Genomic DNA, 19751 nt, shown 5'->3' with positions numbered 1-19751 from the left:
TATCCTGAAAAATAGTTTGTCCCACCCAGAAAAATATGTCCAACTTTGAAGCCTAAGTTATCCAACAATAGTCCAATTTCCTTTCTCATTTTCGTCAATCCATATTTTTCGATGCAGTCGCCTCTTCGTCAAATCGTCAGCCAATTTAATCCTTTTGTTACCAAATTGTTAGTAACTCTGTTATCTCTTTCATTACTTCTATCTTCTTCTTCACTTGTATTGAATGATAGATAAACGATTTGGGTGAGATAACAGAGATATTAACGGTTTGGTAACGAAAGTGTCAAATGGAACCAAGCTATATGGTTTAAGGGCTTTATTGAATTAAAAAGAAATTTAGGATTGAACCAAATTTAATAGTTTATGATTGACGGAAGCGGGACGTGTCCAATAGGTGTCGGATCCAAATCAGTCTAATACCCGCTCCGAACCGTCCTATTCGCTTCATAATCTGTGCGCGCTTGATCTAGCACAGATCATGAAATGCAATGAAGCGAATTAGATGGTTCGGAACGTACATCAAACCGATCAAACCGATTTAGATGCTTTTAATATTTTGTTCATTTCTGATTCAAGTTCTGACTACACCTGGATTGGATCATCTTGTATTTGGATTGTACATCTTTAAATTCAAATGGTCTCTTGATTTTGAATACTTTCCATTTCACATGATTTGGATTTCATTTGCTAGGATATAGATCAGCTTGGGTTTTCAAATTTATTAGGCACAGGATCACATCTGAATTCGTTTCAAATTGGATTGTGTTGAAGTCCAATCATAGTTTATCACCTCTTCACAAAATGTAATTATCAGCGCGGTAATATTACCTCGTAGATCAAGTATGAATACGAACTACTTGCAGTGTTATAAAGAAATGTTTGCTACTGTATGTCGTATTCATTGTCAATCTCATAATTTTTTTTTTTTTTTTTAAAGTTTGTCTATCTCATAATTAAATGACAGCACCAGCTAATCTAGTTGTAGGCTTGTAGCTGCCTTAGTTATGTGAGATTAAGAAAACTATTTCTTTATGTCAAGTGGGAGGCACATATAAGCATAGTCAGACTCGCGAATTAAATCTGAATAATTCGTTTTTTTTGTTATGTTGAACCGAACACTGAATATTCAGTTGACTAAACTTTAACTGAATTAAACCCGAATAATTCGCAAATTTTAAGAATTTTTCTAGAATTTTCCGAATCATTCCCGAATTATACCCGAATTATTTTCAAATCACGAAATTTTTGACCTCGCCGAACTGAATCCAAATAATTCATTTGTCACTATGCATATAAGTCCACATTAACAAAATTCACGAATAATTCAGATTTAAGCCACCTGCAAATCAATCCGCGTATAAAACGAATTAAACGTTTTATTTTGCAAATTATTCACAAATTTGACGAATTTTACGAATTAATCGCGTTTAATTCGCAAAAAATCGTTGCTTGAGAGGCCTCTCCGCATTTTTGTTCCACCTCCAGACCTTTTTTTTCTTTTTGATAAACTACCCTTTGGTTTGTCTAATATTACAAGGATTGCCATTGCCTTTTCAACTTTCCCTGTGCGCTGCGGAATCCGTATCCTCTGCATTAACGTACCGTTTGAGTTAATTTATGAACCGTGTGATCAGAATACGGACCAATCCGGCCCACGCCTATAACGCATGGGGCCCTTAATATTCGTGGGGATTTAAATCGAACGGTTCAGATCTTAACTCAAAATTTGAGTTAATGCAGAGGATACGAATTCGTGCGCTGAGAACTGGGATCCGTCAAATGAATAGGTTTGTGGCTTCTTCTTTTTTCTTCTTTTTTTAATCTTGAGTCATGCTCCCACGTTCCTCTATAAAGAAACACTAGAGATGTTTGTATCAGTTAAGGGCCTGTTCGGCCGACAAATGGGAATGGGCGCGGGCACAGGATTTGAACTGAAAAATACTGTTTTCGTGGAAAAAAAAAAATTTAGTTGAACTGAATTTTTTTTTTCCCACGTGAATAGTGATCTGGCCGAACAGGCCCTAAATGAAATCATTTACACAAAATTTTTTTTAAAAGTAAAATATGTTACATAAATTATTATGCTATCAAATTCTCAAAATTAATATGATTAAACAATTTATTAAATATTATATAGAATTAAGTAATTTAAAATTTTCCTAACACCTCTTGTTTAAATCACCAAGTGTCAAATTCTCAATCAAGAGCTAGAGAGGAATTAAGTGTCTAAGTGTCAATTTTTTCTCGTTTGAAACTTTGTTTTCTAACTTTGTTCCGTATTATTCCCGAATTATATCCGAATAATTTCCGAATCACGAATTTTTTGACTCCATTGAATCTTTCCCGAATCATTAAGTTGCCGCTATGTATATAACTATATGTTTTTAAATGGATTTTAAAAATTTGAGATATCTGGATAATTGCGTTGTCCGGCAGGGGTGACAATTAACGGAGCGGATAGTGGTAACAATATTCATACCCTTTTCTTTCTCTTGTTCTAAATACGGATACGGTGCAAATATCAGATGGATTAGCATACAAATACAAATCGAATCAGATATTTATTAAAAAAAATATAAAAATTTATAATATTTATCTAATTATAATTGTGAAAAACATAATTTTTTCATGAGTTGAACTACGGCACTTCGCGAAATAAAACAAGTGTTTTACTTCACAATTATATTTTGCAATTTCAAAGTTCAAAACATCGATCCGAGCCATTTAAGTTGATCACCATATTAAATTGTGTTTGGAGACCAAATTTTACATTTTTTTTAATTTTTTTTACTAGGCTTTTCGATTTTTTAAAAATTCACTTAATTTTTATGGTCCACGATTTTTTGAAAAACAATGATTTTAAAAAATTCCACAAAAATAGTATAAGTTTCTAAAAACTGTAAAATTTGGTCTTCAAGCACAATTTAATATAGAGATCACTTGAATGGCTCGGATCGACATTTTGAATTTAAAAATTGAAGATATTGACGTGAAATAAAATACTTGCTTTACTTTGCGAAATACTGTAGCCCAACTCACTTTTTCATAATATATACTAAAATATATGTTATATATCTACTATTCGGATACAAATAATTGAAACGTTGGGAGACCTATCCTCCTCCTTTCTCTACACCATTTCATCTCTCATTTTCTTCTAGATCTCAATCCGACACGCTAGTGTACTCCCCTCTCCCGTCTCTAACTCCTTGAGCGCAGAAGAGAATGAGAGAGAGGGGAGGGAGCCGAGTTAAGCGGAGCCAACCAGAGCCGAGAGTACGGTATCGTCGGAGCTTGGAGCGTATAGTTTCTACCCATCACAATCAGAGTGAGGCGGTGAGTTGATTCGGTCGTCGGAGCACGGCGATGAGTAGATCCGGCCGTCGGAGTGCGACGATGAGTAGATTCGATCGCGGAGTGCGATGGTTAGTAGATTCGGTCGTCGAAGTGCCACAATGAGTAGATCGGACCGTCGGAATGTGGCGGTGCGTGTCAAAGTGCGGCAGTGAGTAGTTCGAACCGTCGGAGTGCGACGGCTATCGAACGAAAACAAATCAAATCAAATCATGGAGAGAGTTAGAGAATGATGTATTAGAGTGTTTAAGAGTATAAATAAGTAGGATTAGATGGTGAAAGTAATTTAGATAAATTATTGAGAATAAAAGAGTTTAGATTTATAAATTAGAGTCATTTGACTCTTGTAATTACATTTTTTATCAATGAAATTGTTAGTTGGCATTTAAAGTCACTAACCTTCAAAAAAAAAATTGAAACGTAAAACCATATCAGTATCCATATCCACACAGATATTCAAATCAGATATCTACATCTAATTTTTCGAATATGGATCGAATACAGATCAGATATTATCCATACTGTTCGGGTTTAATTCGGTCAAAGTTCGTAAAATTCGCGAATAATTCGGAAAATTCGGAAAAAAGTTTGCAAAATTCGTGAATTATTCGGATTTAATTCGGTCAACCGAATAATTTGGTGTTCGATTCGGCATCACCAAAAAAACGAATTATTCAGATATAATTCGGCCGTAATACGCGAATCTTGTCACTATGTTCTAACCCATTGACTATCAAAAAGTACTCGCTACACAACTGTACGTATATGTGACTTTATAGAAAAACGAGTTGTTGCTAACCGTGAGATCTAAATCTTGCTCGAAACTTTTTAGGATCCAACGGTTCAGAACTACTATCGCTGAGCCTTCTTCAGTAAAATTAATAGATATAAATGAATATTCTAGAATTACAATAAACAAGTGAATACAACTTTATTAAGGAACTAATAAGAAAATTACCACATCCATTGATCAAATTAACAGAATCCTTACACGATCGATCAGATTAGAAAAAAAATCATTGGTAATTTCATAACTTTCCACAATCATAACTGGGGAAATTTATATATACATTGGCAATTACTCTAGCCAGCAACCTTTCCCTTAAAAATCTCACAAAAGGATTAGCACTTTGTTGAATAAAACCAACAATATAAGATAATGTTATTACCTTAATACTCCTCCATCTCCTTTCCTTGGCATATTTCTCCAGAGCCCCCTGAATTCTCTCATATTCTGCATCACCACCTCTATTATATCCAATGATAGCCTCACTCAAACATCTAGCTAAAACAACACTATCTTCAAGGGCCATGCAACCACCTTGACCTAATTCTGGCGTCGTGGCATGTAGTGCATCTCCAGCCACACAAACATTGTCCTCAGTAATTTTTGCAGACAGTAAGGAGAATGGAGATCGATATTTTAATGGAGTTGAAATTACATTACCCATCTCGCTCCTTTGGATCAATTCTAAGGTTTCTTCGGATGCATTTGCATTCTTTAGATTTCTGATTGCGTAGTCTTTCATTTTCTCTGTACTTTGGTCTACATTTTCTGGCAGATTTGGCATCAGGTTAGTACCCAAAAACAAAATTGCAGGGCTCAAGTTTTAGAAAACAGACTCCTTGGATAAATTGGTAAATTCTGCCAAATCTGCAGCCCTCAAAAATATAACTTTTATTTGTGTATAAGAACAATCCTCTTTTTCGCTCAGATGATGTTGTTCAGAACATCATCAAATTAAATTGGCATTTTCCTGTATCTTATTCCATGATTTGCACCATATTTTAGATGATTAAATTTGTCTTGGAGCTTTTATTTTGCAAATATATATATTTATTTGACCCTTTCGAATAGGCATGCTTCTGTTGGAACAATTTAACCAATTAACTAATTGTCCTTAACACATAATAAAAGAGAAAGACAGCTGAACTTACTATTCTCTTCTGAGGGAATCCATGTTAAAAACCAATAGACACTTTTCTCTGAGCAGGGTATTACTCCGGCACGATGGCCGCCTCCAATAATTTGCAAGAATCCAGGTTTAAATCCATGTTCGGTTTCAAACTCAGTCAGACCTCGAGTTGCTAACCGCCCCGAAAAAGACAGCTTCTTTAGTCCCAAATATTTTGCCACCACTGAGTTTACACCATCACAACCAATTAGTACCTGTCAGAGCAAGAAACTTGATTTGGTAATTTGTTATGAATATAAAATAATGCAGTCCTGTATGTGCAAGTCTTTATTTGAATATTTAGGTTGTTTCATATGATGTAATTGACAGAAAAATAGATGATATAATAAAGAAGTTAATTTCTCTCTGAAAACTGATATCTGTTTCTGAGCCATATACATCTGTTTATATACACAACTGTAACCTAGCTTTTCTAAATAAGGAACAATATTTACAAGGATAATTTAATTGATTAAATTTCCAAAGTAGAGCAGAGAGGAGACGCCATAGATAGATAGAAATCCTTAGAGGATTGATAGGATTATTGACAGATTTAGGTAGGATTCTTAACACCCTCCCTCAAATTGATGATGGTAAGGAAACCAGCATCAATTTGTTTACGAAGAAATCATGTCGGGTAGTGGTTAGCGCCTTCGTAAAAATATCTGCTGTTTGAAGATTGGTGGGCACATGAGCAAGTGATATCAATCCTTGCTCGAATGCATCTCTAATGTAGTGGCAATCGACCTCAATATGCTTCGTGCGTTCATGGAAGACTGGGTTTACTGAAATTTGAATGGCACTGGTGTTGTCGGCGTGGAGAAGTGTAGGTGAGGTCTGTGCACATCCCAGTTCTTCTAGTATCCCTCTAAGCCATACAACCTCAGAGCACGCTAATGACATTGCTCGATACTCTGCTTCAGTTGAGGATTTGGAGACACGATCTTGTTTCTTGCATTTCCAAGCTAGAAGAGCATGTCCTAGAAAGACACACCATCCTGAAGTGGATTTTCTTGTGTCTGGGCATCCAGCCCAATCGGCGTCAGCATAGGCTGAAAGTTGGAGATCATTTTCAGATGAAAAGAATAAGCCTCTTTCTGGTGTACCTTTCAAATACCGAATAATGCGCTGAACAGCAGCTAGATGCAAATGTCGAGGAGCATGCATAAACTGGCTTACCACATGTACAGCATAAGAAATATCTGGTCTTGTAATTGTAAGGTACACCAGGCTCCCAACTATGCTCCTGTACATCTCTGGGTTAGGTAATAAGTCCCCATCTTCTTTGCTGAGCTTGAGGTTCACTTCCATCGGAGTTCTGGCAGTAGCAGAATGTTGTTGTTGTGCCTTCTCTATAATCTCACAGAGGTACTTGTGTTGATTCACAAACAACCCTTTTGTGGTGTGATGTACTTCTAAACCAAGAAAGTATTGTGCTTCTCCAAGATCTTTCATTTGAAAGGCAGCTGTTAAGGTATTTCGAAGTCTAGATATGCTTTGCAAATCATCACCTGTGATTAGTATATCATCAACATAAACAAGTGCCAATGCAATACCTTTCGGAGACTTAAAGATGAACATAGAAGGATCATACGGGCTCTGCTGAAATCCAGCAGATAGAACAACATTTCTGAAAGTTTGAAACCATTCTCGTGGAGCTTGCTTAAGCCCGTACAAAGATTTCCTTAGCCTACAAACCTCATTAGGCTTAGAGAGGGGCAGACCTGGAGGTGCCTTCATGTAAATTGTCTCTTTCAATTCACCATGCAGAAATGCATTTTTCACATCCATCTGCTTAATAGACCAATTCTTTGCAGCCGCAATAGCAAGAATAATTCGAACTGTGGTCATTTTGGCTACCGGTGCAAAGGTTTGCAAATAATCAATTCCATATTCTTGACTATAACCGAGAGCCACTAAACGAGCCTTGTACCGGTCTAACGTACCATCTGATTTTAATTTGACAGTGTATACCCATTTACACCCAATGGGTTTCACATTTTTCGGACAAGTAACCAAATCCCATGTTTCATTTTTGTGCAAAGCATCTAACTCTTCCTTCATCGCATTTTTCCAGCATTCTTGTGTCATTGCCTCATTAAATGACCCAGGAATAGAATTCACAGGAATAGCAGCCAGAAAACCATACCTTTGTGGAGCTTGAACGGGACGAGTTGACCGTCTAACCCACTCAACTTCATTGTTCAAAACTGGGTTTAACCCAGGGTTTAGTAAATCAGGCGCATGTGGTCTATCTGAATCAGGTTCAAGTGTATCACATGAATCAGGCCCGACTTGAGGGCTTGTGTTGGGTTCTACCTCAGCAGGAACAGGTTCTGACATTAGTTCAGAGTTTTCTTCTGTCTCTAATTCCCTTAGCAGTTGAGGACACAGGGTTTGGTTGTGTGGCTTGTGCTCAGGCTGTAGCATAGTAGTGGGTACCTTCTTTCTTTGTCGAGTATAAACAAAACCTGGTTTGAAACGGTTACTGGTAACAGAAGACAGTTGTTGTTCAATTAAGGGTTGGAATAAGTGCAAAACAGATGTTGAGATATTTGGTGATAGAGAGGGGCAATTATGATAGTAGAAAACAGACTCACGAAACAGAACATTGCGAGAAATACGAATTTTTCTTGATTTTGGATCATAACATCGATATCCCTTCTGACCTATAGCATAACCTAGAAAAACACATTCAGCTGACTGTGGGGTCAGTTTTGTCCTTTCAGATGGAAGAAGGTGAACATAACAAACACAACCAAATGTATGAAAGACATCATAGTTAGGTTGTCTTTTATAAAGTCGGAAATACGGTGATTCATTTTGCAAATTCTTTGATAATTGACGATTAATTAGAAATACAGAGGTACGAACTGCCTCATCCCAAAAAGTAGGAGGAACAGCAGATTCTAAAAGAATTGTTCTCACAGTGTCTAAAATATGTCGATTTTTCCGTTCAGGTACTCCATTTTGTTGAGGAGTACCTGGACAAGACCTTTCATGAAGAATCCCTTTGTCTAATAGAAATGCTTGAAAGTCATTTGACATATATTCCCCTCCAGAATCTGATCTCAATTTTTTAATGTCACAATCAAATTGATTTTTAATCATGGCAACATAATATTTGAACATCTGTGAAACTTCTGATTTTCTCTTTAACAAGTACACCCATGTAAATCTAGTATAATCATCAATAAAAAGTACAAAATACTTGTATCCGACAGCCGATAAGACAGGAGACGGACCCCACAAATCAGAATGAATAAGTTCAAATTGACTTGTGCTTTTATTTGTACTAACTGAAAATGCGAGAGTTTTACTTTTCCCTAGAGAACAAGCAGAACAAGGACTGGAACTAACACTTTTATTAGGAATACAACCTTTTTGAAACATTAAAGATAAACTATTAGAATTTAAATGAACTAATTTCCTATGCCACAAGACCCAAGGGTCATGTGTTTGAGAGACAACCAAAGCAGATCCAATTGAATTTGACAGATTTTGTTTATCATCAATAAGAAAGAGTCGCCCACTTCTATGCGCCATCCTGTTCACCTTCCCAGTTTCCTGGTCCTGTATCATACAACCATTAGGGGTAAAGAGCACATGACAATTATTTTCAACCAATTGTCCAACAGAAATCAGATTTGAAGATAGTTTTGGTACCAATAAAACATCATTCAATGGTTTGTTGTCTAGTAACACTGCACCAACACCCGTAATTGGTAGGTTAGTACCATCAGCAGTAGAAATTTTCTCAGTACCCTCATAAGGTGTCAGAGATAGAAAATTACTGGGGACCCCAGACATGTGATTTGATGCACCTGAGTCTATGTACCATTTAGAAGTGTTATTACCTGATAGGCCCATAGCAGACAAGGCAGATTGGATCATTTGTTGTACAGCCTGAGGAGTAATTTGCTGTGAGTCTTGACTTGAAATGCTTTGGCCCTGCCCACCTGACACTTGCTGTGCTGATACACCTTGGTTCTGTCCACCTGAAACCTGCTGTGCAGGTACAGCCAGAGCTTGAAGTGTGGTTTTTCGAATCTGTGGTCTCCGATGGCATGCACTGATTATGTGACCCTCCTTTTTGCAGTAATTGCAAAATTTCTTCTTGCAATCTTTTGCAATGTGCCCAAAACCTTGACAAGAATAACACTTAACATCTTTCCCAATTTTACTTCCAAAATTACCTTTGCTCAAGAGTGCCATATTTGATGCGTCACCTGCTACCAAGGTTTCTTCCAGACTCAAACGAGTGCTCATGATCTGCTCCTCACGCATTAATTCCCTAAAGCACTCAATTAAATTGGGCACAGGTGACCGGGCCATAAGTTGCCGTCGAACCGGCTCAAATTCGGGTTTCAATTTCATGAGGAATTGATCCCTCATATTCTTCTCCTGTAATTGCTGGACAGTAATGAGAGCTGCAACGGGCACGTTGGAATACAAAATAGAATTGTACTCAAGCCAAAGAGACATAAAACCTGAATAATACTCTTGAACACTTTTCGGTCCTTGACTATATTCATGGATTTCTAAGTCAAGTTGGTATTTTCTAGCATCATTCTGATGATGGTATATAGTACTAAGGTATGTCCACATATCGGCTGCGGTTTGATGGGGTCTTAAATTGACACCAATATGCGGTTCAACTGACCCGAGAATCCAACTCATTACCCGAGAATTTTCAGCTGTCCATTTCTTCAATTTGGTTTCATCTACATTGTTATCCGCATTAGGTTTAGGCTTTTTTTCACTACCATCTATATACCCCCATAATTCATGACCTTGGATGAAACAACGAAGATTAAATTCCCACAGCCCATAATTTTTTCCATTCAAACAAATAGGAATAGTTGCACTCTTTGAACCAAATTCCATTGGAAAAGAAAACTAAAGGTAAACAAATTCTATAGAGATACAAACTGCAACACACAAATCAGGCAAACCAAAACAGATCTGGTTCGAGTCAGAAATAAGACCCGTATCAGATGAATCCCACTAAAGTTGCAACAACACCCTTGAAGTTGAGAGAAGCCTCTCAACAGAGTACCAAGACAAGAGAACCAAGATGTCTGTGAAATCACAGCTCTGATACCATGACAGAAAAATAGATGATATAATAAAGAAGTTAATTTCTCTCTGAAAACTGATATCTGTTTCTGAGCCATATACATCTGTTTATATACACAACTGTAACCTAGCTTTTCTAAATAAGGAACAATATTTACAAGGATAATTTAATTGATTAAATTTCCAAAGTAGAGCAGAGAGGAGACGCCATAGATAGATAGAAATCCTTAGAGGATTGATAGGATTATTGACAGATTTAGGTAGGATTCTTAACAGTAATTAACTGTTGTATTAGCAATATTTCAGATGCTCAAAATAGTGTGTTTCATCAAATAACCTCCAGTTAGACAGTGTGATTTGATCTAATTCATGTTCATGTGATCAAGCGATTGACTGCAAGTTAATAATTTCACATAATTGTAGAAGTAAAAATTTCAAGGGACTTGAGATCTTTTCTAATTCTAATATGCTCTTAATATTAGGTATGGTAAGGTTACCGTCTCCATCAACAAAATAAAGTTATACAGCTTAGTTAAATAAGGATAATTCCAATAATAGATGCAATATATGTGTGTACCTTAGCTTTAATTATGGACCCATCAGTCAAGTGCAAGAGCTTGAGGTTTCCATCTTTCTCAATTAAGACAATTTTTGATGAATATCTGATAGTGTCAGTGGGAAGCTCATTGTTTAATGTCTTTAACAAGAGGTCTCTTTTTACACACCTAAATTCTTGGAATCCGCTGCAGAAGCAGAAAAATTATTGTATTACATTTTTTTTCAAAAAAAAAAAATTTGATTTTTTTTATTATATTACTCGGTCCATTTTTGGAAAGAAAAAAAAAATCCATTGTCCATTTACCTTTTCCCTCTCACTCCTGATATACTATTGTCTGACAAAATTTTGCCAGATGTAGATAGGATTGTGAGCCTACATCAAAATTGAATAAGAAACTATTAACTTCGGAGTGTTCACTATGTATGTAAATATGTTATTTTCTCAAAATTAGATATTTCAACAAACCCATCAGAAGTTACACAAGAATTTTTCAGATAAGATCAAAAGACAAGATCATTACGTCATTATAGAAACATCTATTGGACCAAGCAAAACTAAACATAGACAACACATCAAAATATAAGAAATTATTAAAATTTGGATCTTTGTTATACCAACTTAATCAGAGAATCTTTCCATATAAATTAATACAAAGGGTGATTATCACTCAATATGCTTTTTAATTTAATAAGCTATCAACCACTTTTTGTTGAAGTCTCTTGATGATTCCTACCTCTGTTTGTCGCATGCTTGATCTATATGCTTTGTAGTCATGTAGTGGTTAACAGTATGAAGTGTTGGAATTTAACAGAGCTTGCATACAGGTTCATTTTATACCAGTACATACTTACTGATTAGATACAAGTTCCAGAGCAATGTACAAACATAAACCTCAAACAGCCTTCATATATAGTTTTTGTTTTTCGTAGAAGTACATACATCTTGACTCATAAAAACATAAAATTTTATGGAAGTCTACTAAGAATTTCACCTTTTACCCAACACATGTTGCTCTCTGAGTTTGTCACCAATCCCAAGGGCATCCATTGCACGCCAAGCATTCGTCCACATCGCGAATCCAAATCCCGATGTACGCAGATCTGGTGATGATTCCAATATCAGGCACTTAATCCCTTTCCTGATTAAAACAAAAAGAAGGATGGTATCAAAGTTAGGGTAATATTCAGGTATACTCCTCAAAAACTTCGAAATTACGTATTTTCCCCTATAAAATTTATAACATCATATTTACTCTTCTAAATCTCAAACCTCACAAATTTACCCAATTTATTGTCTTTCCTATTAAAATGCATTTTAAATTTATAAATTTCTCATTTTATCCTTTATTATAAACTTAACTCTCTCATACACACTAACCTCTCAAGAGGAGGAAGGGGAACCTTTTTTTTACAATAGTTTTGAAAGTCATCATGATTTAATTGTTGGTTTTCTACTTGATTTGTGAAATAATTACCTGTGCAGACCTAAGGCAGTGGCGAGCCCCGCTAAGCCACCACCGACTATGACAATATCTTCTATTGCCTCCATTCGCTATTCTGACTAGTTAAAATTGGAAGAACCAATAGTGATTGATGCTCGAAACAGAGGAACTCTTATGTCTGTGTGTGTGAGTGTGTGGGGGTGGGGTGAGCAGGGTCTGCTGGAGTCAGGCAGAAGGTCAGATCATCAAGGGGTCTGATTATTTTCCCTACTTTAAGGAATTAAAGGATTTTGAACTTTTTTAGTTTGGTTTTTAGGAAGTAGGAACTACAACTTAACTGAGAAAAGGGGTGAACTTGATAAGAGGAGGAAGGTTTTGTTGACTGGTATGCCAAGGCCCAAGCCTCTTTCTTGGAAGCTGCTTTAATAAATAAATGGGGTAAGGGGTGGCCTGTGGTTCATCTTATCCGGCTTTTTGTTATATATTTTTTAATTAAAAAAAAAACTTTACAAAATAAGGCATGATGGTCTAAATTTTTATTTAATAAAATTAACTTTAACATTATTAAAAAAAATGATTTTTTTTATTAAAAAAAAAAAAAAAAACCCCGTAGCATTTATGTGGTTTCATTGAGTATTTTTATTTGAAATACTATAAACTGAGAGAAAAAATCAAATAAAAAAAAAACTCTAGCAACATTATAGTTTTTTTTTCTTTTAAAAAAAAACTAAAGAAAACCGTAATATTACAAGAATTGCTACAATTCCTTCATATCATGTTAAAAGTAGAGGATAATTTGAACATATATCTGACTTCTGACTTCTGTGATACATTAGTATAATTGTGAAAATATTTCCAAATAAAATATTAAAATTGCCGATATTTGATTTTAGATAGGACGTGCTTTCGAATTTGAGTCCATTTAATTAACGAATCATTTATCATAAAACTATTAAAACTCCACATTAAATGGAGAGGGAAATTTTTGCTTGTTTGAGAGGTAAGGAAGATGAAAATGTCTCATTTCCTTCTCTTTTAAAGTTCGTGGAGCATGTAACAGTCAATTTGCACCCTTCAGCTTCACATCTTGCGGAGCATTTAAATCAATTTAAATATAATTTTATTTTTCGTATTTAAATATTTTTATATAATTAAGTGAGTTTGGCTAGTATAACATCAGTGTCATTTCAACCTATATAACACCAACTCTAAAACCTATCAAATCGACTTGAAACGGTGAATCCAAACCGTTCAAACCGATCTACTTCATTAGTTGTGCGTTTACATGCAAAATTTATAACTTTTCGAATTTATTTAGTATTAAGTCAAGCGGTCAAATGTGTGAGTTTTTAAGTTAATTTTAATACATTAATTTTTCAATATTTTTACCGCTTGATTTGATACTAAAATAACTCAAAAATATAAAAAATGTGTATATAAATGCATCACTCATAATGTAAACCAGTTTGGATTTATCGTTCGAAGTCGATTTGATAGGTTTTAGAGTTGGTGTTATATAAGCTGAAATGACACTAATGTTATACTAGCCAAACTCTAATTAAATATATGTTAAAACTATTCAATAATAAAATCCGAACTTTTTTTAGTTAGCATTTAGAAACAATAAAAATACAAAGTTGGCAGTATATTGGACAAAATTTTAATATTAGCTGGCACACAGGCATTATTTACATACCGGTCCAATGTGTGCAGACATTGCTTGCACATGCCAGTTATGTATATAAAAACCAAGGTAGAGAAATGTCCACACTCAGATGCCGTGCCTCAGGGTTCCACTCACTATCCGACATTTTCCGAGGTCGACGAGGCGACTACTCGACCACATTGTTCATTCCGGCAAGGTATATTTTTTTTTCTATAATTTAATCAAAATGTCAAGAAGCAACTACCCGAATTTTTTTCTAATACCATAATAATAAAAATAAATCAAAACACCTCTGTTTTGGAGATTTCGAAATTTATCCGGGTTGTATAGCCAATCTGCGGCCCATTTATGGAGGGGCCGCAGATTGGTTTAGAGGTTCCCCAGAAGCACAAAAAATTCACTAAAATATTGAATATATTTAGAGTTTGAGGACCTCTAAGTTAAACTGCAGTCCATCATAAATGGGCCGCAGATTGGTTGTGTTGTCTGAATAAATGTGAAAATCCTCAAAACGGAGGTGTTTTGGTTTTTTTTTTTGTTTCGATTATGTAAGAATAAAAATTTCGGCCAACTACCAAGTATTCACGCAGGAGCACGGGAAAGTGATATAGTGGTTTTATTACCGAATTCATTTTAGTTAGCATTTTTTTAAAGTTGGCAGCACATTGGACAATATATACATCCCTAGTTTCCAATTCCTTGAATTTATAAATTTATAAATGGATCTTTAATTGAATTCTCCAACTTTGTTATGATAATTCTACGTAAACAATGGCTCTTGCACATATAAATCAAACAATTACCTGGTACAGTTACATCTAAAATTCTAACAGAAATCTTAGTTTGCACGTCATATTTTGCACAAATGAAGATTACCAAGAAGATCAATAAATGAATTTCAGCAAGGAGATCAAGAGCTAAACAAGATTTTTTTTTTTTCTTTTATGTAACTTTTGATAATATGTATCATTAGTTATGTGTAAGTTAGAGGTAGTGTAATGGGTTACAGTTTATTGATGTGTGTTTAATTGCAAGTAGCAAAGGATTTGATTAGTGTATTTGTAATTGCAAGTAGCAGAGGTTTTTATTTGAATATTTGTTCAAGTCAAACTTCATGTAACTGTAAAACTGGTATAGAAATAAAACTTCATTATATTGATACTCAGTGCATTCATTCATTTTCTTCAAGTATAAATGCATATCATTTATATCACAAATATGTGTCTAAATTCATTGAATGAATGTAACTTAAATTGAACACATATAATCAAAAGGACTGTTACTGTCAAGGACCCAGGGGCAAATTAGGCAGTTTCATGAAGAATATCACAAGTCCCTAATGATCTTGAAATTGTTTCAAGGTTGTGGCAGTGCATAAAGGACATCCAAATATACTTGTTTTGATTCTTATCAAAGATTTCAGGATAATGGTTTAGAAGATACAACCAATCTAGTTTCAGCTCTCAAAAACCCTAGAAAAGTCAAGTTTTTTATGTTGACCAAACAAAGAAAAACCAATTTAAATCTGAAAAAAATGGAAATGCATGGAAATTCCTTCTTTTAACTACTTGAGACTTATTCCAATAGTTTGCAACACGTAAAGAAATAAAATCCAAAAAACATAAAAGAAATATTGAATAATTAGTTAAACCCCAATTTTAAGCATTACCAGAAAAATGTGATCAACTAGGACTATTAAAATAAGAATAACTCCCTACTGATCTTGAGTTAGGTTTTGCATTTATCTATTGTTTATAGGACATTTAATACAGCATCTTTCTCAACTTATTCAACTCCATCCAACAATCCTACATATCAAGGTTCTAAATAGCTAGCTATAGCGGCGCTATAGCTTTTTCGGACTATAAACGCTAAGCTATGAGATAAAATTGCACTAACTCAGCTACGACCGCTATAGCTATAATAGCTGACCGCTATTACCGCTATATGAGACCCGCTATAGCTACCACTATGCTATATGGTTTTTTTTTTTTTTGCAATTTATATGGACTTCTGTACTTCTATTCTTATTTCTAATACTACATGGTCTTCTATGATAAGTATACTAAACCAAACTTTATGCTTCTATTTTTATTTGTGATTTATTCTATCATTCTATATCAAGAAATATTCAAATACTAATTCTTCATTTTGATTACTCTTTTTATAATATTCATTTGTAAAATTATTATCGTTCGTTTCAATTGAAAGTTGATTTTGATTATTATTATAATTATAAAATGTTTAAATATGTATATTGACTTCATTTACCTTATAAAATTAATTGCTCTTTGTCTATTATAATATGTAATACCATGAAGTATAAACTATTAAATAATGTTACTTTTTAGATTTTTTTTCATTCTTATTTGCGTAATTGATAAAAAGTATAGACTTAAATTAGTTGTCATTTAGTTGTTACATCAATTCTCTAATATTGATTATGTTGATAATTAATAGAAATATAGAATATAAAGTTTGAAAAGGGAAAATCGCTATGTATGATAGCTTCTGCTATAGCTACGCTATTCGCAATAGCATTTTTTTTTTGTCTCCCCGCTATGCCGCTATAATCGCTATTTAGAACCTTGCTACATATAGATATTGAATTTACAAATGGCACTCTGTAAAGTTTTCAAACAGGCTGAAAATAGTTTCTGAAAATCAAATAAATACAATATTAATTTAAATAAAAATACAAATATACCAGAAATTATTGGATGCCAAAACAGTTTTCATAAAATATTTTAGACCAAGTACCCATATACAAGCATTGGATGCCAAAACAACCTAAACAGTAATCTTTGTCACAGTTGCAATAGTTGCACAATTGTTAACATAAAATATCAAAATATCACCAAAAGCTAAACGGTAATATCTAATATTAAACGATGTCCAGATAGCTAAACCAAAAGCTTCATCTACACAGGAAAGCCACTCTACTTCTCTCAACCTGCAATGTGAAGAACAAATAATTAAGTCATGTTTAATAATATAGAGGAGAAACAATCATGTACTTATCACGGCCACACCATCTAATCTAACAAGTACGGCATACAATTGATATTTAATTAATTGGCGACCTATCCTTTTATTAAGAGAAGTGTTAATCTATATAGCCACTAACCTATCTTTCTTTTTTTCTTGTTTGTTTCAAAAGAGCTTGGATACCGGCATTGTCCTGGCTCGTTGTCCTTTTTCCTTATACCGGTTGGCTTTCTAGATGTTGCTTCCAAAGCAACCTTAGATGTGTCATTTCTAGGTAACTGATTGCCATCTAATTGATCACTTTGAATTTCTTCGGAAACAAGCTCCTCCACCTTAGACATGACTTCCCTCGCCATTCCAAGCACATACCTATATGCTTGTTCATTGTGTGATGCTATAGAAAAAATCTCATGGAATGTCCTCATCAAAACACTATAACGCCTTGCCACATGAACTTCATATTCTGACAATTGATTGTCATCAGAAGTACCATCTTCAATATTGTTTGACATGGTTTCTAGCAAGAAGAAATATTATCAATGCTATGTTCATTAAATCTAAGCAATCCCTCTGACAAAAGGATAGGTCACCAATTAATTAAATATTAATTATATACTAACCTTGTGAATCCGACTCCATGTTGCTAGCATTTTCATCTGATTGTGAACCCATGGTACATGTACCAACAAATCATACTATTTATCCTTCAGACCTAAATATTTCCAAAATTTTCCAATAAAACCATATATAAGAAAAGAAGCAATATAAATTAACATCTTGATTAACTTTTTCTAAACCCAAAAGGTACTTATTGAACACTGTAAACTGTACAAGAAAACAAGATTCAACTATGCAAATCCTAAAATTTCATCATTGACAAACACCTTTACTAACAGAAATTGCTGCACAGGGTGAAGAAATTGCAGAAAGAAAAATTAAATTGAGAATGTACCCATCCTTATTGGTGAGTTGTGGGTACTATTAAGTCATGACGTGATCATACTTGATACTTTGTTAACTCTAGTGATAAATTATTGGTGTTCTTTTTTAGCAAATACAACCTAATTTTTGTTCCAAACCGCCTTTGAAATTTAACAAAAACTAAATCACGTGTGAATGCCCCCATTGGTACAATCTCACCATTGCTTATTTTTCTTCAATCACATATACCACATATACACTGTATTCAGAAGAATTAAACAAAATATGGCGTAGAGTAATCATAATACTAAATTACCAAATCCGAACCGGAGAAGCAGTAATAGAAGTAGAAAAAGATAACGAGAAGGAAGAGGAGCGGTGCAAGAGGGAGCAGGTGGGGGCGGAGTTGCTCGTGAGACGGAAGTAACGATACAGGAGAGACGGGACCGAGAGAGGAAAAATCGGGGGAAACGGAGAGACGGGAGTAACAAAGCGGGTCTAAAAGTGACGGTTCGTGGAGGTGGCATCGGATCTACAGAAATATTATGTTTAGATCTGGGCCGTCCAATCAGAATCCGCACGACTATTAAAGTAAGCCGTGCATTCCGTGACCGAATTGTCCCGGATTTCGATCGGACGGTTGTAATCCAAACATTTACTTGAAAGATATGAATTTGGGGTTTAGGGTTTAGCCTGTGCGAATCTAGAAGTGGAACTTCAAGCGCTAAATTTCTACGTTGTCAGCATTATGAAAAACAAACTTGATCAATCTAGATTTAAGGCCCGTTGTCACAGAATTAGACGCATGAACCCGAAAATCAATCTCAGTTGCAGCTCAGGGATAGCCGGATAGGTAGTGGTTTGCAACTCGGGCGGGTACGGGTACGGGTACCCCGGGTATACCCGTCTCGGGTACGGGTACGTCTCGGGTACGGGTATACTCGGGTACAAGGGTATTCGGGTACGGGTATGGCGGGTATAATTTTCAAAACCCATACCCTACCCGTCCTATACCCTTACCCGTGTACCCTTGACGGGTAAGGCGGGTACGGGTATTTTTTTTTTTTTTTTTTTTTTGCTGTTTTTTTCTGGTTTTTTCTGATTTTTCCTGATTTATTCTGGTTTTTTTCTGATTTTTTTGGGTGGAAAAATCAAATTTTTTTAATTTTGAACTGTGATGAACAGTACTCGGATATACGGGTATGGGTACTCGGGTAGTCGGGTACGGGTTTAGTCAGGTACGGATTAACTCGGGTAGGGTAAACTCAGGTATTGGTCTAAAATAACGGGTCCGGTCTGGTTTTTGCCTGTACCCGCGTACCCGAGTACCCGACCCATACTCGGGCTCGGGCACGGGTACCCTAGCTGGCGGGTACGGGCGGGTATACCCTTAACGGGTTTTATTCAACATCTACCGGATAGGCAAGTGCCTATCCCTGAATTTGATTTTTTTTTTTTAGAATTAGTAATAATTTTTTCATGTGCCTACCCCTAATTCAAAGGAGTGCCTACCCCTAGTTCAAAAATACCATTGCTTTGGCCCAATCAGTCACTATTATGAGAAAAAAATTGATTTAAAACAAATATCTGTGCTTCGGCCAAAATCGGCTGTACAAAGAAATTAGAAAGAGAAGAAGAGAAAAGTGAAGAAGACAATTCTGATTATGGAACCCACAAATTTATTATATAAGATATTCAACTTTTCAGATTTTTAGACTAAGTGGGCTCACTGAAAGCCCAAATATTTACTTTCTTTGTGTACATGGCATTCCATCCTATATATTCCAT

General features: G+C 35.1%; 2 protein-coding genes across 3 annotated transcripts; both read right to left on the bottom strand.

The window, feature by feature from the left end:
• Positions 1–4230: 4230 nt before the first annotated feature.
• On the bottom strand, positions 4231–12780 carry LOC144567653 (monooxygenase 2-like). Its single transcript, XM_078317821.1, has 6 exons — positions 12422–12780; positions 11939–12085; positions 11251–11319; positions 10966–11131; positions 5293–5524; positions 4231–4909 (listed from the first exon to the last, which is right to left on the bottom strand). Exons 1-6 carry the CDS (start codon positions 12493–12495, stop codon positions 4383–4385), a joined length of 1215 nt encoding a protein of 404 aa, XP_078173947.1. The 5' UTR covers positions 12496–12780; the 3' UTR covers positions 4231–4382.
• Positions 12781–16786: 4006 nt separating this feature from the next.
• On the bottom strand, positions 16787–18461 carry LOC144567358 (uncharacterized). Of its 2 annotated transcripts, XR_013515402.1 has the most exons (5): positions 18280–18452; positions 17663–17754; positions 17182–17559; positions 16931–17007; positions 16787–16860 (listed from the first exon to the last, which is right to left on the bottom strand). XR_013515402.1 is itself a non-coding variant. In XM_078317481.1 (4 exons), the coding sequence occupies exons 2-4, from the start codon at positions 17712–17714 to the stop codon at positions 17003–17005; spliced, it is 435 nt and encodes a 144-aa protein (XP_078173607.1). In that variant the 5' UTR covers positions 17715–17754; positions 18280–18461; the 3' UTR covers positions 16787–17002. The 2 variants fall into 2 exon arrangements, 1 of the variants encoding a protein (XP_078173607.1); XM_078317481.1 differs by having other exon boundaries at positions 16787–17007; positions 18280–18461.
• Between the last annotated feature and the right edge of the window lie 1290 nt (positions 18462–19751).

Source organism: Carex rostrata, chromosome 16 (genome assembly GCF_964058835.1).
Source record: "Carex rostrata chromosome 16, lpCarRost1.2, whole genome shotgun sequence".
Taxonomy (NCBI): domain Eukaryota; kingdom Viridiplantae; phylum Streptophyta; class Magnoliopsida; order Poales; family Cyperaceae; genus Carex; species Carex rostrata.
The sequence above is the reverse complement of the archived record's forward strand: the minus strand, read 5'-3'. Positions and strand labels throughout refer to the sequence as shown.